The 19,735-nt window shown below is 36.5% G+C and overlaps 1 protein-coding gene across 2 annotated transcripts in view; it reads left to right on the top strand.

Annotated features, from left to right (window-relative positions):
• LOC145673307 (cystathionine gamma-lyase-like) overlaps window positions 1–19,458 on the top strand; it is a 183,845-nt gene extending 164,387 nt beyond the window's left edge. For both annotated transcript variants that reach the window (XM_081742899.1, XM_081742900.1), the window contains 6 exons: window positions 3,824–3,955; window positions 7,680–7,815; window positions 12,903–13,055; window positions 15,542–15,716; window positions 16,087–16,225; window positions 19,316–19,458. In XM_081742899.1, coding sequence (XP_081599025.1) covers window positions 3,824–3,955; window positions 7,680–7,815; window positions 12,903–13,055; window positions 15,542–15,716; window positions 16,087–16,225; window positions 19,316–19,324 — 744 coding nt within the window. In that variant the 3' untranslated portion in view covers window positions 19,325–19,458. The remainder of the gene's footprint in view (window positions 1–3,823; window positions 3,956–7,679; window positions 7,816–12,902; window positions 13,056–15,541; window positions 15,717–16,086; window positions 16,226–19,315) is intronic.
• Window positions 19,459–19,735: the final 277 nt, after the last annotated feature.

Genomic DNA, 19,735 nt, shown 5'->3' with positions numbered 1-19,735 from the left:
TATCCTCGTGATGGAGATGGCATATTGTACATACTGTAAAGCAAAATGTATTACAAACTTGCTTTTATGATTGTCAGTTCAGAAATTTTAAGTAAATCAGTAGTTAAATACTTTAGTACTGATACCATCTGCAGATTTTGTTAAGATTAACTAACACTCCTCTATAATGTTAGTTATAACACTTTAATACTCCTTTCCCTGGGAATCCTAAAAGAATTAGGTTTCCAGTGGGATTTCGGCAACCAGTCGTGTTGCCTTCGACGGCTAGACAATAATGAAGACCTTCGGCTTCACAAATATTTTTTACATTTTATTCAACTGAGCCCCTTTTAAACACAAAACACTAACATCAACAATAAGCTGTTGACATTTTTATGATTACTACTAAAACTAACTCATAGCTTAGAAATATCAATATAAAAGCAATCTACGATATTTCTTTCGGGATTGGTTGCCAAAATCATACTAGGATTCCACATTATAAGTGAGTGTTAGAGTATTAGTGTTAGAGTATATATAATGTGATCAAAAGTATCCAGACACCCCCAAAAATATACGTTTTTCATATTAGGTGCATTGTGCTGCCACCTACTACTAGGTACTCATTATTAGCGACCTCAGTAGTCATTAGACATCGTGAGAAAGCAGAATGGGGCGCTCCGCGGAACTCACGGACTAAGCGTGCATGTCGACCTCGTCTGTTGACTGACAGCGACCGCCGACAGTTGAAGAGGGTCGTAAAGTATAATATGCAGACATGTATTCAGACCATCACACAGGAATTCCAAACTACATCAAGATCCACTCCAAGTACTATGACAGTTAGGCGTGAGGTGAGAAAACTTGGATTTCATGGTAGAGCGACTGCTCATAAGCCACACATCACGCAGGTAAATGCAAAACGACGCCTCGCTTGGTGTTAGAGAAGCGTAAACATTGGACGATTGAACAATGGAAAAACGTGTAGAGTGACGAATCACGGTACACAATGTGGCGATCTGATGGCAGGGTGTGGGTATGGTGAATGCCCGGTGAACGTCATCTGTCAGCGTGTGTAGTGCCAACAGTAAAATTCGGAGGTGGTGGTGTTATGGTGTAGTCGTGTTTTTCTTGGAGGGGGCTTGCACCCTTGTTGTTTTGCGTGGCACTCTCACAGCGCAGGCCTACATTGATGTTTTAAGCACCTTCTTGGTTCCCACTGTTGAAGAGCAATTCGGGGATGTCGATTGCATCTTTCAACACGATCGAGCACCTGTTCATACTGCACGGCCTGTGGCGGAGTGGTTACATGACCATAACATCCCTATAATGGACTGGCCTACACAGAGTCCTGACTTGAATCCTATAGAACACCTTTGGGATGTTTTGGAACGCCGACTTTGTGCCAGGCCTCGCCGACGTACATCGATACCTCTCTCAATTCAGCACTCCGTGAAGAATGGGCTGCCATTCCCCAAGAAACCTTCCAGCACCTGATTGAAAGTATGCCTGCGAGAGTGGAAGCTGTCATCAAGGCTAAGGGTGGGCCAACACCATATTGAATTCCAACAGTACCGATGGAGGGCGCCACGAACTTGTAAGTCATTTTCAGCCAGGTGTCCGGATACTTTTGATCACATATATACGTGTCACTTCAATGGAAACAAGTCAGATTTGTGGGTTGGTGACGATTGCAGGTCAGGGCGGCGACTGCAGCGGCGGGATGTTGGTAGTGGTATGTGAGGGTAAACTATATACTACGTGAGGATCAGTAGAACGGCAGTGTGCAGTGAACTGAGTGGACACTGGTAGTGTAAAATGTACGATGTGTCTGTGTTTTAAAGTGGGCAAATTGTTGGCGCTCGATTACATGGTGCAAGCGTGACGAAAGTGGCAAGTGTGTTGGGTTGTCATGAGGTAAAGTTTCCAAGATAATAATGATCTACAAAACTCACATTAAAACCACATCGGCGAAAAATAACATTGGTCGGAAGAAATCCCTTAGTGACAGGTTCCGAGCATTAGAGCAAATTGGAATTGTCAGTTAGAACCGTCGTGCGACTCCGGTGCAAGTGACTGAGGAATTCTAGTAGTATTTCCCACAGACTGTGTCGACAATCACAGCCCGCTGCCTGTTACAGACATGTACATATGTGGTCAGGTTACACGGACGAAACCGCTGACAAGGGACAATAATGTTTTAGCACGACGCCAATGCTACCGCGAACGTACAACATGGGTCGCTGATGACTGAAAACGTGTGATATGCTCGGATGAATCAACTTGCACCTTATTTCAAACCACGAGCCGTGTTTGTGTGTGGCGGGTGCCCAAAGAAGTGTATAATCTGCAGTGTCTCCGCCCAACCATGAAACACAGTGGCAGCTCTGTGATCCTGTGGGCTGCAATATCCTGGTTCTCAGCGGATCTTATACTGACACGCATCAGTCGCATCATTGCCTGTGATTATGTCGCCATTTTAGAGGACCATGTGCACCCTATGGTCCAGATGTTGTTTTCTGGCAGTGATACCATATTCCAGGATGATAATATGCTCATTCATACAGTTGGAGTTGTTGCGGAGTGGATTGAAGAACATGGGTATGAAGTTAAACACCTTCCCTGACTTGCCCAATCCTCGGAACTGAATACAATTGAATATCTGTGGTCCGTTTTGGAGACACGAAACCGTCACAGATTTTCGCCTCCATTCTCTCATGGAACTGAATGATGCACTGCACGCGGAATGGTTCATGATATGTTCGATTTACTGCCATTCATTACTTCTATGACTCCATTCCATGTCTTATCGGAGCTTTTCTGAGTATGAAAGGTGGTGGTCCAACGCCGCATTATTTTGATAAATTGCACTTCATCAGTTTCCATTAAAATTGATCATTATCTGTATATAAAAGAGCAAATATTGTATTGGAAAATGAACTAGTGCATTGATATGGATACATTGATGTACTTTGCTTAATTTAATAATCATTTGACGATTAAGTTCTTCAATGTAAATCAGAGATTGTTAGCAATTTAGTATGTGTGCCAGAATGAAGCAATATTTGTAAATCATTTATTTGTAGCACATATTTGTTAAGATTTTATAACCAATAACTATTGATAATCAAACAATGAATTTGATACTAATGTTTTTTAGAAGAGGACTAAAGTGAATACCGTATATTAAATTTAAAAAAAAAAAAAATTAATTAATGTTTGGTAGATAATGGTAATAAAATTGGTTGCTGAAATAATGCCAGAAAAGTAATCATCATAACAGAAATCCTAGTTTGTATAAGAAGAACTCGTGGTCGTGAATGATAAACAATCCATGGTGAGCTACGCATAAAATAAAGACTATTTATAGCTGCAGACCAAGAATTATTTTCAACATCATGTAAACCTAGGAAAACACAATCACTAAGCAAAGAATAAAGATTTTAATTAAAATATTAATGTATAACAGCTTCACCAACATTTGACTTCATCAGCATAATATCTTCCCTTTTTCTATATACTCAATAATTTAAATATTAAGAAACTACGATTCAAAAATAAATATGCATAATATTACAGTAATTACTTAAATGTGCAATTTCATAATTAATATAAAAGGTATATATTTTTGTTAAACTTTGTGAAGCTGCAACAGAAATTAAATATGAAAACTTAAGTTCTTTAATCACTTCATAATGTTAATCAGTCGCTGTGGCACTTTATTATGTGAATTATTTGGAACCTTATTGTTAAGAAGAATTTGGTTGTCATAATAACAAATAGAACACAAACCTGCTTTATATATATTGAAGCATGAAGTAAAAACTGGCTTTTATTATTGCAGATGTTGTGGTTGGAAACACCAAGCAACCCACTTATGAGAGTTGTAGATATTAAAAAAGTAACTGAAATGGCTCACAGTAAAGGAGATATTATCGTTGTAGTTGATAATACGTTCCTCAGTTCATACTTTCAGGTATGTAATTGCTGCTAGTGTTACGTTTTCCGCAAAGAGTTATTTTGCGTATGTTTTATGATAATTTAGCATGCACATAAAAAAAAATTAAAAAACTGTGTAGGAGAAATTTGATCAATATTACAAGTGTACTGTTGGTAATAAGTTAGAACTGTGTTAAACCACAGTATATGAAACTGTTTTCAAAACTTGGGGAACTTATGAGTGTTATATATTACCTACCTGATAGAGGATAGTAAATATGAAAGGGAGCTAACTCAAGCGAAATTGTGGCACGCAAATTACATATAATCGTGCCCAGCTAAGATTAATTCAGAGTTTGTAGTACCAGACGAGATCGAAAAGCAGCGCTTATATTTTCTTCCTGTCAAAAGTTGTACAGATAGACACACCAAAACATATTCACAATGCAATTACCGTATTTACTTAAATAAAAGCGTTCCTCGAAAAATTTGTACCGATTTTCAGAGTACGCTTATGCGGATACGAGCACTACTATAAGATCACTACAATATATTGACGCAATTACCAATTCAACGGCTTATCATTGGCTGCAAAACCAGTGGTTTGTTACAAGTATCTTTCCATATAGCACCTCTATTTATCCTGAAAAAATGTATACTTATGAATTCACATGCACTTATGAATTGAAAGCAATCGACAATTGAACTTTACATTCTTATTTTCATAGAAAAATCAAAGAATGGCAGTACTTTGGGATTTAACCATAGCGTTACGTCAAACCTTTTATTTTCCGTTCCTACGCCTTTCGTCAATTCGTGTTTCTCAGAGAGAGAGAGAGAGAGAGAGAGAGAGAATGAATTTAACATCTCACGGTTATGCCTTTTCAGAGGTAGATAATTGATGAAAGTGAATGATAGTAAAATTATTTTGGTAATAGTATACAACAGCTCCTCATCGTGTTCCGTACTCGAGGATAGTTCTTACTCTTGCACCAGTACAGAAATGGTGGTATGTCATGTACAAGTGGTAATAGAACACATAAGAAACCCAGATCATGTTGTACTCACACTGGAATATGCAGTATGAGTACACCGTGATCTGCGTTTCTTATGTGTGCTATTACAACTTCTACATGAAATACCATCACGTTTGTACGTAATGCAACAGTAAGAACTATCCACGAGCACAAGACATGCAATATGCGTTCAAGCCCCCCCCCCCCACACACACACACACATAGTGAAATATAAAGTACAAGGGCACTACAGAGGCGCACATAAAGCGCACCGTACTCGAGGATAGTTCAAACTCTTGCACCACGTATAGAAATGGTGGTATGTCATGTACAAGTTTCAATCGATAAGTAAATGAAAGTCGCTTTGTTACCCCATTTTCAAGTTCCTAGATCCTCAATGAATAATTCGTAAAAAACTGAACTTCGTGAGTCCTCGGGAAATGATGAGGACCTGTTGTATACTATATCCATTATTTTTTGTGTCCTCCCATTGGGAATCAAAGCCGGGATCACATGCACTAGCCACTAGACCAGAGGAGAGAGCCGTGGACGATTAAAGTCTTGAGGTAAATCAATTAGTATATCACTTTACGGCTCGTTCGTGAGACTAAGGAGATGAAATTCTGAAGGATCCAGATCCGAAATGTGTGATAGGTGCTAGAGAATCTAGTGAAATCGAGCAATTTTGGCTCGAACTTATTTAGCAACATGAGAGTAAGCGTTGATGTAAAGGAGTCTGATACTTGAAGTATGACTGTTGGTACTTTTTTCCACGAAGGACGCTGTACAACGTTGTAAATGTATTAGTGTATACGTTTATAGTCACAATGATTTGAGAAAGACAATTGCACCAGAGGAACGTCTTGATTGTGTCAAAATATTGTCAGCAGGTCCTTTTAAGTAGGCTGGATGATTCCAACTTCTTGTCATCGAAAATTTTTCCGTACTATACTGAACTGCTTTGTTTAGGAAATGTAGAGGAACAACTAGGATTGATTACCAGTGATTATACCTTTCAGAACGCCATATCCTTAGTTTGCGCACTCTACCAAGTGATCCAAGGATGATACAGAATGCCTACTCAAACTCAATTCTGAAATCCCCCGACATTTCTCGGTTTTCTCTGATGAGCAATTTCAAACGCAAAGGTATTTTTATATACAAGATTAAATTCAATGATTAAAAGATGAAATGTTAATGCATACACTAAGAACGGGGATCCTACAAGGATTGTAATTACATGTAAAATGATAAACTATTCTAAACTGAAAATATTAAACTCTCTTTACTCATGTATCTTTGCCTTTTTATCAGCTGAACACTGTTTTGTACATGTCATAAATATGAATTACATAGGTACGTACTTTGTTTCACGTTTCTAAGTGATGATTCTTAACATGATCCTGGTTATGGGTTCTACAGCTTTCTTCCTTTCTTTTGTGTAAAGTATCTATTGGTATTGCCAGTAACTATATTCTGTTAATAATATCTACGAAGTCAGCACAACTTTTAAACACTGGAAAACTACTGCAGTCCTCTTCTTTCCAGTTGAAAATATATTTAAATTCTTCTACATACAAAATATAACTGTATAGTTAATAACTTACATGTATCTATAGTTACCACCTATCTAACTGTCACAATTTTTTCCTCAGTTGCAGCAATTTTTTCCTCAACTGTCGTGCCTCCTCCATAATCTTTCTGTTCACTCTTTTAAATTCTTCAGCTGTAGGGATATTGTCCCCTTCTTTAATTTCTCTGCATCACTTACTGCTTTTGCCTGACTTTTTCTTTCAGTTTCTCGGTGTACACAACAGGAGCGTTGACTGCAGCATGGATCATATCCTTTGTTACTACAACCTTGTCATTGCTTCCCATGACAGCTACATAATCATACATTTGTCTCTGTTCTATGGAAGATTCTTCTTGCATATTTCCAACGAGTATTTCTTTATTAACTGAGAATCCACGTTGCAGAGATGCATTCACATAAAATAAAAAGAGTAATATTTTGATAAATGATCCCACACTCTCTGTGGTAAATGGGGCTCCGGAAAGAACATTGCGAGGCCAGAAGTAACCTAACCTTTCACTTTGTGGAGCAAGATTCAAAAGCATGTCACTGAATGCTTTCTATATTACAGTTAGAATTAAATTCTCGCAGTATTTCATCAGCTGCACTCCCTGAGATCCACTTATTATCCATGAACACATTCAATGTAAGAGTCATTCAATTGTTTCAACAGGTGGCCTAGATACTTGTTTCAAAGCAAGAAATTCCCTTTGTAAGCTTATAAACCGAAGGGGATTTTGAAAGCAATTTTCTGCACGAACTAATCATTGTCTTACGATAGTGTAATTTGAATGCAAGTATCTCTCTTTCGTTTAGTTGACCTATAACTTGTAGACCTACTCTCGTAGCAAAACCTAAGTCAACATTTCTGTCTGATAGATTTTCTGGCTTTTGCAAGTCAATATTTGTGAGATTCTGGGAATTCTGAAGGACCTCTTGTTTCTCAACTCTTGTTATCACATCCTGATGGGCAACATCATGCTCTCAGTTTTCTCGGGTTTCTGTAGTTTCCTCCATTATTATTTTATTTTCTGTGGGGAAAATTGTTAACAGTTAAATTATAAGGCGTAGGGTAACATCGGATCTCTCTAAAAGTATGTGATTATAGTATGTATTGTATTTATGACCTTGAAACCAAAATATCTGTACTAATCAAAGTTATTTATCCACAGCGACCATTGTCATTAGGAGTAGATATGGTGGTTTATTCACTTACAAAGTACATGAATGGACATTCAGATGTAATCATGGGAGCAGCGATTACCAATAACGAAGATCTTCATAACAGATTGCGTTTTCTCCAAAATGGTATTGTATTTGTTTCTTTAGATTCTGTTTAAGATTTTAACTTGGCACGCACACTATGTGCATAAGCTAATAGAATTAAATAGCTTACTGATGATAATTTTTCTTTAATGCATTTACAAAGGGCACTCAAAAAGTTTTTCACAGTGGGTCATAACTATTTAGTGATTAGCACTAGAACCATTAATTTTTTCTGTATGTATTTGTCCTTTGAATTAAAGTTGTATAATTGTCTTCCCCTATTGTGAGATATGCTCACAATGGAGAAGGAAGTAGACTCGCACTTGCCAACGGTCGCTCATTGAATTCCTATACAAGACCGGCGATTACTTAGTCACATCGATTCGACGCAAATTGCTTCCGATGTTTGGGAATGAGACATTGAACCGCGACATGTCCAGCGATGTGTACTAAGGTTCGACAGTGGTGATTTCAGTCTGTTGGACCAACCATGGTCCAGCAAACCATCAGTTACGGTGAACGACGTTGACAAAGACCACATTGATCAACTCAAGATTGACATATGTGTAACCACACGACAGCTTGCTGAAGAGACTGGGTTATCTGCGAGTAATGTTCTAACAGTGATACAGTCTTTAGGTTACAGAAGAAACTGTGCCCGTTGGGTAACACATCTGCCCACAATAAAACAGAAAACAAACCCATTACCCACTCTGCCAATCACACAAAGAAGAAAATCAGAAGTATGGGATAGGAAGTAGTCCTTCAACTCCCCTATAATCGGGACCTGACCCCGTTCGATTTTTTTGTGTTAATTATGTACCTTCCTTCCTTCCTTCCTTTGTGGTAGACAGTTTACCAATTACCAAGAACTCATTAACGTATGGAGGATGGATTGACTAACATGCGAATATACATAAAGGACACAAGTACATGCATACAAAATTTCATGGTCCTAATGCTACTATTAAAAAAGAATTGTCCATTGTTCAAATTTTTCTGAGCGTCCCTTGTATTTATAAATAAAATGGGATTATAACTTGGGCTGATTGTACGGTTTTATGCGTTTTGTATAATTTATAATCTATATGCGGCATAAACTAATTTTTGAAATTAAAATAAGCATTAAAACAAATCCGTAATTTACTCCGTGTAGTAAAGAGCTTTAAAATGTCCATTCATTTTAACAAAGACAAAACAGTATTTCCTGGTATACGTAGTACTCCCATAAATTCCGTGTATCAAATATAGACTTGTATCAGCATAAATTATATGGTTAAAGAAATAAAATGTATCATGTTTATTCACCAAACTATATCAACTTGAGAAACATTAATTGTCTCAAACTGTCAGAACACACGTCTACGAGCGACATACCTTTTGAAATTTGAGTCACTTCACAGCTTGGACAAATGATCATTATAGAGATTGCACATTGGGGCGACAAGTAATACAGGCCATCCCCCTCCAACTCATTCCACAAGCTGTAATCTAGCGGATAAAAATCTGGATTCCCAGCTGGCAACCCGCACAGTTAAACTCGGAGATATTGTTTGCTAGCTACTCTTGTGTAGTGTTGGCCCTGTGCGCGGGAGCAGTTTTGTTGGATTGATTGATTGAGGTTTAGTGGGGGCGTCAGTATCGAGACTATTTGTCCCCGTCACGATTAAGACGACTGCCGACAGTTTTTTGTTGGAAAGCCCAATGTATATTTCAAAGAGACCCTTATAAAAGGGTTTACCGTATAACATATTTGCTTGATACACTTTTGCCGAAATTTTATTCTTTGTTCAGAAAACTGGACATTTAACCCATCGTAACTTACTTTCCGCCACATTATCTTTGAGTCATCTGAGCACCTTCTTTAGAGTTTTGCTCACAAATCCGATCATTTGGCGATTGTAAGATTCCTGTTTTGGGAATACATTTTCATCTGCAAACGGAATCTAACGATGACGGTTTGTAGCGTACCGACCTTTGATTATAATTGTTATTTTCCTCTTGTGAGCCTCAAAGTTGAAATTCGCTGTCCTGTTCTACGGTGATACGTACGCATTCGAAAATCATCGTGAATAAGATACAACACTGTTTGATATATTTTTATTCTGGCTATGATCGTTTGGTTTCACTTAGGAATTAGAGGGAATTTGGCCTTCACAGCTTTTGTAGTATGCAGAATCCGCACAGTGCCTGGTCTGCCAGATTGTTGCCTATCGTTAGTTGCGCTAATCTCACTGGATCTTGCAACGTTCTTGTATATATATATATAATTCTACAGATATATGTAAGTCCAAGCTTTTTCAGAATTCTTAATATCGCTGGTCCATCGCGGCCAACTTTCTGTGAGCCGATAATTATTGTTGCTTCGTTTGGATATACCTGCAAAGAGAAGTTGAACATTAGTGCGTTTAAACAAAATATTAACTGCAACATTTAGAATTATTTGGCTTAACTATATAGGGACATTTGGGACAAAATTTTTGGTTGTGCTAGGTATGTATGTCAGTGTATACTAAGGTACATTGGCAGCATATTTCAAGAAGTGTCTTCTGCTACTACAACATTTTGCAGACTCCCGTGAATACTATGTGACGTTAAGTGCCGTAATACGACTCTGACTTCCCAAGGTCGCATTATTTTTCGACGTTATTGCGTGCGTGTCTTCGTGTTTAAGAAACCAATTAGCTTCTGGTACAATGCACCAGTAACTAAAGAGTAACCATTTTGAAGGCTATAAAATCTTGAACATTTGCATGAAAAATAAACTATAACAGTTCTTGATATTCAAACCAGGTGCTCAGGCTCAGGAATACAGCGCACCACTTTTATTCCCAAAAGGCTTTGGCATATCTCTGTTTCACAAAGCAAACAACATAAAGAAACAGTTCTAAGGATGCACAGATAAGAGTCGATGCTCACTATCACGTAATCTCATCATCCTATGACAAAGACTTTGTTGAGCGGCAATAGCTTTGAATATCCATCTCAGCTCGTATGTTCGGCACTTACTAATTTGATGTCCTATATATCAGATAATGAGAAGTAGTTGAGATGGATATTCAAGGCTATTGCCGCACGGAGTTCAATAATTTAAGGTTTTATTTAGGGATTTATCAAAACTTTTGATCTGTTTTAAACAAGTCAATGTATGTTAAAATCGTTTAATAGAAAATGAAACTGAGAAATAAGCGAAATGCATTTTTGACTGTTCTAAGATTGTATTGAGTCGAACGTTAATATCTGTGTATTTTGAAGCTACTAACCTAGTGAATATTGGGTTATAAGTTGTAAGTATATAAAGAAATGCATAAGAATTAGCACACAAACATTTTATAATTTTATTTCAGTGGTCTACTACAGCAGTATATAATTAACAAACCAAAGTCATACTCACGACTTCGCCCAGTCTTTTTGGTGCCATCTCGGTATTTCTAAATCAGATGGAGTCCTCCTTGGTATCTATCTGAGTTCAAAATAATATGGTGTAGAAGGTCTGAACCCAGTGGAAAATACTTATTATTATCTCTTACTGTACTTAACAAATTCATCGAGACAGATAAAAGTCCGTGTTTATTGTCTTAGCAGTAACGTTGCGAACTACACGGGGCTACCCACATGACTACGTAAACTCTTAATAGTCAGTACGCTGTCGCTACTAGATAGAGGAATGCTAATTCTTGTGTATTTGTGGAACCTTTGACTTATTGTAAACAATTAAGGTACGAAACTGGTCTATACTACAATTTTTGTTAACGACATAAAATAATATAGCAGTACCTGGTGTTCCGTAGATCCTATAATCAGTGGCAACAGTGTTCAGATTATGCACTAAATAACAATCTTTAAAGCGGTTAATTCAAAACTACATATGAAACAATTATAACTTTCTAGTCGAAGGTTAGTGCATGTTGTTCAATGTTAGATTCCCGCTTAGGGCAAGAATTTTCGAATATCATGGTAATATTCCCCAACTAATACTTGAATTAAAGAGTAATGAATGGTAGTCTGAAGCGTGAAAAGTAATTACGCAATAATGCGTTGTCGAGTTGAATGTGCACTTTCTGGTTATGTTCCCCTTTGAGTTATAGCTTCACGAAGTTTATTACAATTATTGTATCTTTATTTGTAATCAACATTTCAGCTATGCAAGGCATTGCAGACATTGAGAGGTTCAGATGAATAATTTAAAAGAAAATATGAAAAGAGCATTCAGAGAAGTCTTAAGTGCATGGTGCAGCATGAAGTGTATACAAATCGACCCGTACTTTAACTTAATTCCATTTTGTGTTACTTTAACAGCGGTTATTCACCAAAGGATTTGGACCATGGGTAGACGTAGAACGTAAAGGTACTAGAGTTCTGGCATAAATGTTTGTTTAGAGTTTCGTTGAGCGTATTCACCTTTTCTTGAGCATATTTTTAACACATTTCCAAGCAGGGAAGCTACGAGTATTTCTGTCATGCGTTGTCTTGGTGTTCTTCCGAAAGGCAGATACTTTTCCATTTACCTAACATAGTCATCTGGAACTGCTAATTAATAGAATTGAGACAAACTGGGTAATTTGATTCCCCTGTGATTCAAAAGAGTATGTAGGAATTCGGATGTTAGAGAGCTAGAGTAAAAGAATACTAGGGAGATTAATTATACAAAAACTGGGTAATTATGATTTCATTGTATAGATATTATCTTCCACAGATCAATTAATAAATATTTACTCTGACACATGCTCTTCTGACATCTTAGAGGAAATCATTGTCCTCTGTATACTTCCGCGATCTGCATGTTACTTTCAATCCTGTTTGCAAGAAACTCACAAGCGAAAAACAGTTAGGCCAACTCTGCTGGCAAAAATCAAGTTTTTCTACTTAGGTAGATATATCCTTTATACACACGTCATAGAATAAAATCTGTTCTGGTCTCTAAAGCCAATGATAATGATGTTATTAATGTGTTGGTTCTATTTGTGCTGGCCATCCCTAAATGTTCCCCTAGTGACGTAACTGCAGGGATAGTAGTAATTGGAGGAACTGGTAATTTCCCGCCCTTACGCATTTTCCCGCAATAATAGTGTCTGTAAAAGTCATTCATTTTCTCCATTTAGTTATAATGCTATCTTAATTTCTTACAGCAATTGGTCCTGTTCCATCACCGTTTGATTGCTATTTGGTGAATCGTAGTTTGAAAACCCTCCATGTTCGCATGGAAGAGCATCAGAGAAATGGATTGGCTGTTGCAAAGTTTCTTGAAAGTCATCCGTTGGTGGAAAAAGTCATGCATCCAGGTATACTTTTTATAACAAACTTAAGACTACTAGAGTTGCCAACGTTTTTGTAAAAATAAAGGAAGGCCTTTTCTTTCTTTCTTTCAGTTTAATATCCCACGATTATGCTCCGAGGATAAGGGGAAAGCTAATGATAAGTGGAATGATGAGTGGGAGGAAATGGAAAACCGCGGGAAAATCGTGCACACACTGTTTGTCCACCTCAAAGCTCACTTGCCGGGAGCTTGGATCGAACCTGGGCCCCACGCACCAGAAGTAAAAGAAGACTGTTACGACCTTACGGCTAGTATGAATTAGTAAAAAATGCTTATTTTAAAACATTTTCTTACACAAAAACGATTGAAATGTGTTTGGAGATGCATAAAATATTCAAGTATTTTGAGGTTTCTAAAAGAAGACTACATCTGTACGAAAAATCAAGACAGGCTTCAAGAATTGAGATTTTATCTGGATTTTCATTAATGAAATCACCATTTCGCTGCTATATTCTTTTAAAAATATACTGGAGTTGCCAGATTAAATCAAATTTGGAGACGGAAGAAAGTTGAAAAATTTTGCCAATACGGAAGAGTTGGCAGACCGAGACTTTACGCAAGTCCCGCAACCCATATTTGCATGTTTTATAATATTACAAAAATAAAAGAACACGGTTAAAATATTTCTCGTAATTGCTCTAGGAAGTAGAAGGCAATGTTCTAAACGGAAAGAAAAAAAAATTAAGGTACAATTGTCATGGTGGATTGCATTTCTTTGAGTTTTATTTAAAGTTCTTGTGTACGCAATAGCTAAATTATCTATTGCGATGTATTTCTTACTGTATTATTAACAGTATATGATAGCAGTTCAAGCTTTTAGCAGATGAAGTTGAAAGGTGTGATACCACATTAATGTATAACAAAAAAATCTCATATATTATTGCAACATTGTCTAAAATTCATCTTTAGGTATATATCCAGCGAAAAGTAAAAGCAATTTTCCAAGTTAGTAAGTCTTCGAATCAGTTTTCATAACAATAAAATGTGTTGGCTAAGACAGATGTAATTTTATTCGTCCAAAACTTAAGGTCTCTTATCAATATCCGTTTAGTTTCAAAACGAGTTTATTTTTTTATTTATTTATGTATTTATTTAGGTAGGTAGGTAGCAAGCAAGCAAGCAATTACTGAGAAGTATATTGTAAATATTGTCACATTATGCGATAATAGTTCTATCTCTATAGCAACAGAACAAATGATCTTGAAATGTAGCAGTTGGTGAAGAAAGTTCAAGACATGGGGCAATTACGAAAGAGTTTACCAAGTTAGATATATTATAATTGTTACAAGTTTAGTCGCAATAATGTCATTTTATTTTTTTAAATATTAGCTAATTAATTTTCATTGGATTAACAATAGTGAAACAATAGCTCTGCAGTGTAGTAGTTAACGTGTCTATCTGCTAACTTGCTGATAGGTAAGGTCAGGAAATTTTCCTTTTCTCTATCCACGTTCCAATTGCGGCTCTGAGATTCACCAAGCCTCTTCAAAATGGGTACTTGGGTAGCCTGGGCTAGTAAAGGGGCTGGAACATGGTGGTAACTGCATTAGTGCCTAAGTCCAGAATATGCAGTAATTTAAAACTTGTTATTGTGTGACATAGAAGCGCGGCTTTACAATCTGTTAAAGAGTAGAGAGAAATTCAGTAAGGAAAGAAAGGGTAGGGATATGACGTAGAAGAGCAAATGTTGGCAGTAAACTCACAGTTATGGATCCACGAGTAATACGATTGCAAAACCTCGATAATGTGCTATCGATGTCTTTGTTTGCCTGTCACTACTGTCTTATCAACGTCAGGTTACCTGGCTCTTCTTCTCCTCAAACTGTGACGTCACAGAGCTTTCAGTTGGAAATAACTGGTGTTGAGCTTTTACTACCACACACAACCCTTAGGACTTCATGGCCTTTCCTCTCAAAAGAAAAAAGAGGGATTTTATTAATTCTATGTATTATTTAGCACAGTCATGTACTATAGAGATTATGTTTAACTAGTGTGCAGCAAGAAATTATTGAATGAAGAATCCATGGAAAACTTTTCTCAGAGGATACGACTCGCGAATATAATTTCTACTTATAACATTAATTATTAACACAAGTTGAAACATAAAGTAATATTATAGCATTACAAACAATGTTTAAACATAACGAACATTATTTAACTGACCTAGGCCTCCTGAAACAAGGAATGCTGAACAATTACACACAATGAAACAATCCTGATTGAATTTGTGAAACAATTACCGATTATGGGACTCAAACTATCAATCCGTATTAATAAACGACAATTATTAATAACAATAGTGAGTGACATAGGGGTGAGGGACATTACTTGCATCTTCACCTGAAAATATAATAGTAGTAGTTAAAATAGTGTTGCTTTAAACTCAAAATAACATTCACAAAATAAACCAATTTACGATATGTTCTTTAAATTTTTACTTTTCTTTTGTAGGCCTGCCTTCACATCCACAGCATGAATTGACGAAAAAGCAAACTTCTGGTCACAGTGGAATGTTATCGTTTTATTTGAAAGGCAAATTGGAGGAATCTCAGAAATTTTTGAAAGCTCTCAAAATATTTGCTATTGCTGAAAGTTTAGGAGGATATGCAAGCTTGGCAGAATTACCGTAAGTAGTTTAATGTGTATTTTTTTAAGCATGAAGAATTGAAAAAGTGGAAAAAAACTAATTGCGTTTTTGTATGAACTTACTGTGGACGTTCCTCGACTGGATCTCAACTGTACGGAAACTCATTTATGAATAATTTTTGGGATTATATAATGTTAAGTATGGTAGATAAACTCGTATAGCTCCATTTTGTAATTCGAATGAGGCATCTTGTTGTACTTTTGTTTATGGAATCTTATCACCCGACAAATTTAGCTTGAATACAATGTTATTCTACTAAAAAGATTAAAAGCTTTATTTTTTAAAGAAAGTTGTTAATTTAATATTGTGCATGGATGTTAACTAATGTAATGCATGTTTCTAATTTTAGCACTCTGATGACTCACGCTTCAGTATCCGCTGAAGAAAGGAAAAGGCTTGGTATTTCAGACAACTTAATTAGACTTTCTGTTGGACTGGAATCTACTCAGGATTTGATAAATGATCTGGACCAGGCTTTGAAAGCAATGGTAAGAAACTGTATCTAAGCAGTTGGCTCTAATCTCCGTTTATTTTATGAGTGTCTATCACAGAAATCATTTGAAAATCTCCACGAAATCTAAATAGAAAAACAAAGCTTCACTTATTTCAGTTCTTTTCTAAGTATATTCCCGGATTCTTAAGGATTCACGAACACTTGGTAGAGGTCGTATAAGACTAATGTCTTTTTCTGTATTGTTTTATCTTTTTGTGGTGTTTGTACACATGATGATTTAGTGTTTCTTCGTAGTCTTCGACGCAGTAAATAAGAGTATGTGTGCAAATCATTATCAACATGCGTTAATTTATGTCCTTAAACTTCTTTTCTGATTGTGTTTATGGTAATTGAAATGCATCAAACAAAAACATCTTTCCCCACTTGAAATAATTTTCGAGTACTTAGAGGTCTTGAAAAGTGAATTTACTTTTTCACTATAATTCTGATGATTGAAATGATTAAATTTGATCTTAGTTGTAATCTTAAGCATTTCAATAAATAAATAAATAGTATTAAGATTAATTCGTTGGGTTTAGTCTTGGAAATTTATTGAAAAGAGATTCCGTGAGTGACTAACTTATAAATTTTCTCGGAATTCGGTTTGAATTTTGAAGTAGCGGTAGACTAAAATTAATGTACTCAGTTATAGAGTGTATGAAGTTTCTTAACTAGAAGGTGGCTCAATAGATAAAATAACGAACTCTCATGGCTGTGTTTGTATCTGTAATCAACATATCCTTGATGCAGATTTATTTTTCCACATAGCCCACATACTTGTTAAAACATTTGATCTTAACTTTGAACTAGGGCATCTATGCTAACATAGACAAGTTAGCATCAACCCTATAGCCACTACAAAGTGACTTGTCAGTGGAAGTGCTTGCCTCTGATACAAATCCAGTTAGTTGTACCACTTCAAGCAGTAAGTCCTACTTCGGTGCTAAACGTTAAACTCGAATTAATCAGGCATAATTAAATCAGCAATATCACGAAGTCATGATGTCGATGAACCAGACCTTTAATGTGGCACACGTTGTCATCTCTGCTGGATGTATTTCGCCAAGACATATGTGCTTATCTTGCACATCTGTCCTGCCGCTATCGAATTCAGTGCATCAAATTTCTCTCGTTTCCATGACCTAACTTTAAAACTGTACTTCCTAAGAGCTTGATGTTGAATTTTATATGATAGTGTACCCTTTGCAGAAAATGAATAACACTATGCAATTAACTATCATAAGACACCATCTAACAGCTACGCAATTAGACGAAGGTCAGCTTGCTCTTACTTAGAAGGAGATAATGTAGAATAATGTAGGGAATATTACGCCATGTGAAATCTAGTTATTTTACTTGTTAAATAGCGTATATATTATTATTATTATTGTTTAAAAATAACCCGCTAATGCAGAATATTACAAGTAGTGTATGAGTATAAAGGAGTGTATGTGCCACTCTTAGGAAAAGACAAATAATAGATAAAATATGCTAGTTAACATATACAGCACATAAATAAATAACCGTTGCTAAATACAGTAAAGAGAACCACGGCTAGAAGTTCGAATTTCGTCTGGTAGTTGTGACGATGTAAAAAGGATGTTTGTTGCTACATGACGGCGCGATATATGACTTCTAGTATTTTTTGGAATAATACATTCTTGTTTCAGTAGTAGAAAGTGGGATATGGATAGCTCCCATTAAAGTCACCGTTACCCCATGAAGATGTTAAGGAATTGCCTCCATTAACGAACTCGGCTGAGGTAGTCAGTCTTGCTCTCTGTTGTAAAAAGCTGAATTTAAAAATTCCCTTTTGTTCAAAGGTTATCGCATACAGTGGCGGATGTATTAACGTTAAGTTATAAGACCCGTGATCCTAATAATTTTTTCCCGCAAAATGAAAACTATCGAAGATTATTGGCAATGGACGGCTTACATTTTAGCGCCAACATGTTCATTTTTTCGATTATCTCGAAAACTACACATGAGAATTAACCCTCAAGTATGTCATTTTGTTCCGATGTGATGTAGTGCCTGATATGTTTTATATTAGGACAATATTCTAGTTAAAACAAATTAAAATTTAAGACTTCATGATAATTTTAGGCTTCATTTCATTGACCTCTGTCGTCTTGGTGGTGTCATAAATAATGAAGAGAGCTTAATGAGGATATATTTCAGTATAAGTTTCATCTCGGCATCTAAGGCCATTTAGCCTGTCACGTATATGAGGGATGGCGTCCCTCGGCGAGCACACTATCCGATGAAAGGGAAGGAAGGAAGCGCCCTGAGACCATTATGTTAGATACCATCCCGGCATTTGAATGGCCTGAAAAAGCTGTTACAATTTTTCAACCGAGTGTCCCCACTGGGAATCGAACCCGGGACCGTTTGCACCAAAGGCGAGAGCGTTAGCGACTACGCCAAGAGGGGGTACTAGATTTTGATTAGAGGCCACTGTCCATCTGGATGCCCAGGGCTACAGCCTCCCTAATCCTCCCCTTTAATCCGGCCCTGGTTTCACCTGAGTAAGTGGCATGGTTCTCGTACAGCATCATTTTGTAGCTTTATAAAGAATTTAGTTTCTTCACAGTTTTCTCGAAACCACTATACATGAAGCTGTACAGTCTTGCTTGCATATCAATAATATGTATCGATTGATATACTGCCGTGCTAAGCAAGAGTGCCGTATCTACACTAAACCTGAAATTGAGAAAACGGCCATCAAAGTTTTTGCTCTTGATGCTTCAAGTATGCAAAACTCTTTTAAAAAGTCATGTAGCACTCTACTAAAAAATGTATTGAAAATCTTATGAGTCAGAAGATTTTCAATATATTTTTTAGTAGAGAGTGTTACATGAATTTTTTAAAGAGACTTCAAGCGCCAAGAGTAAAAATTTTGATGGTCGTTATTTCAATTTCAAGTTTAGTATAGATACGGTACTCCTGCTTAGCACGGCAGTATAGGTGTCATCTTTGAACATTTTTTTTACTTTAACGGTAATATTATTGTAGAATTATTTCTTCATATAAAGAAGTAGCAATTAATTTTCTGTAGTAATTTAATTATATTTTTCCGTTTCAGGTGCAGTAAGGTGTTAACACAAAAGCCACTTGTGCAAAGGCGCATTGACTATGTTCAGCACGAATTATTCCGATCCATCTTTTTTTTATCCTACATACAGTTGTATTTATAAATGCAATGTGGGAATAAAAAGTTTAATATAATTTCCATTTGTTTTTGTTCATGTATTTAACCCAAGAATCAGACATTAAAGGGGGTTGAGTGAGTTGCTTGTTTCATGCTCTGTATCGAAAAGTTTTATTAGATTCATGTGTTATCCTGTCACACACTACATGTCCGTCAAGATAATGTTCTTAAAATTATTGGATCAACTTTGGTATCCCTATAAGAGACGCGATGAACATAGGCTGCAATTGAAGTGGAAAATGACTAATTATTCTACTTAACGTGAAACATACAGTTGCTTGCAAATCCATAGAG

The sequence above is a fragment of the Thermobia domestica genome, chromosome 16 (genome assembly GCF_964235325.1).
Source record: "Thermobia domestica chromosome 16, izTheDome1.hap1.1, whole genome shotgun sequence".
NCBI lineage: Eukaryota > Metazoa > Arthropoda > Insecta > Zygentoma > Lepismatidae > Thermobia > Thermobia domestica.
Note: the sequence above shows the minus strand (reverse complement) of the source record. Positions and strands in the feature narration are given on the sequence as shown.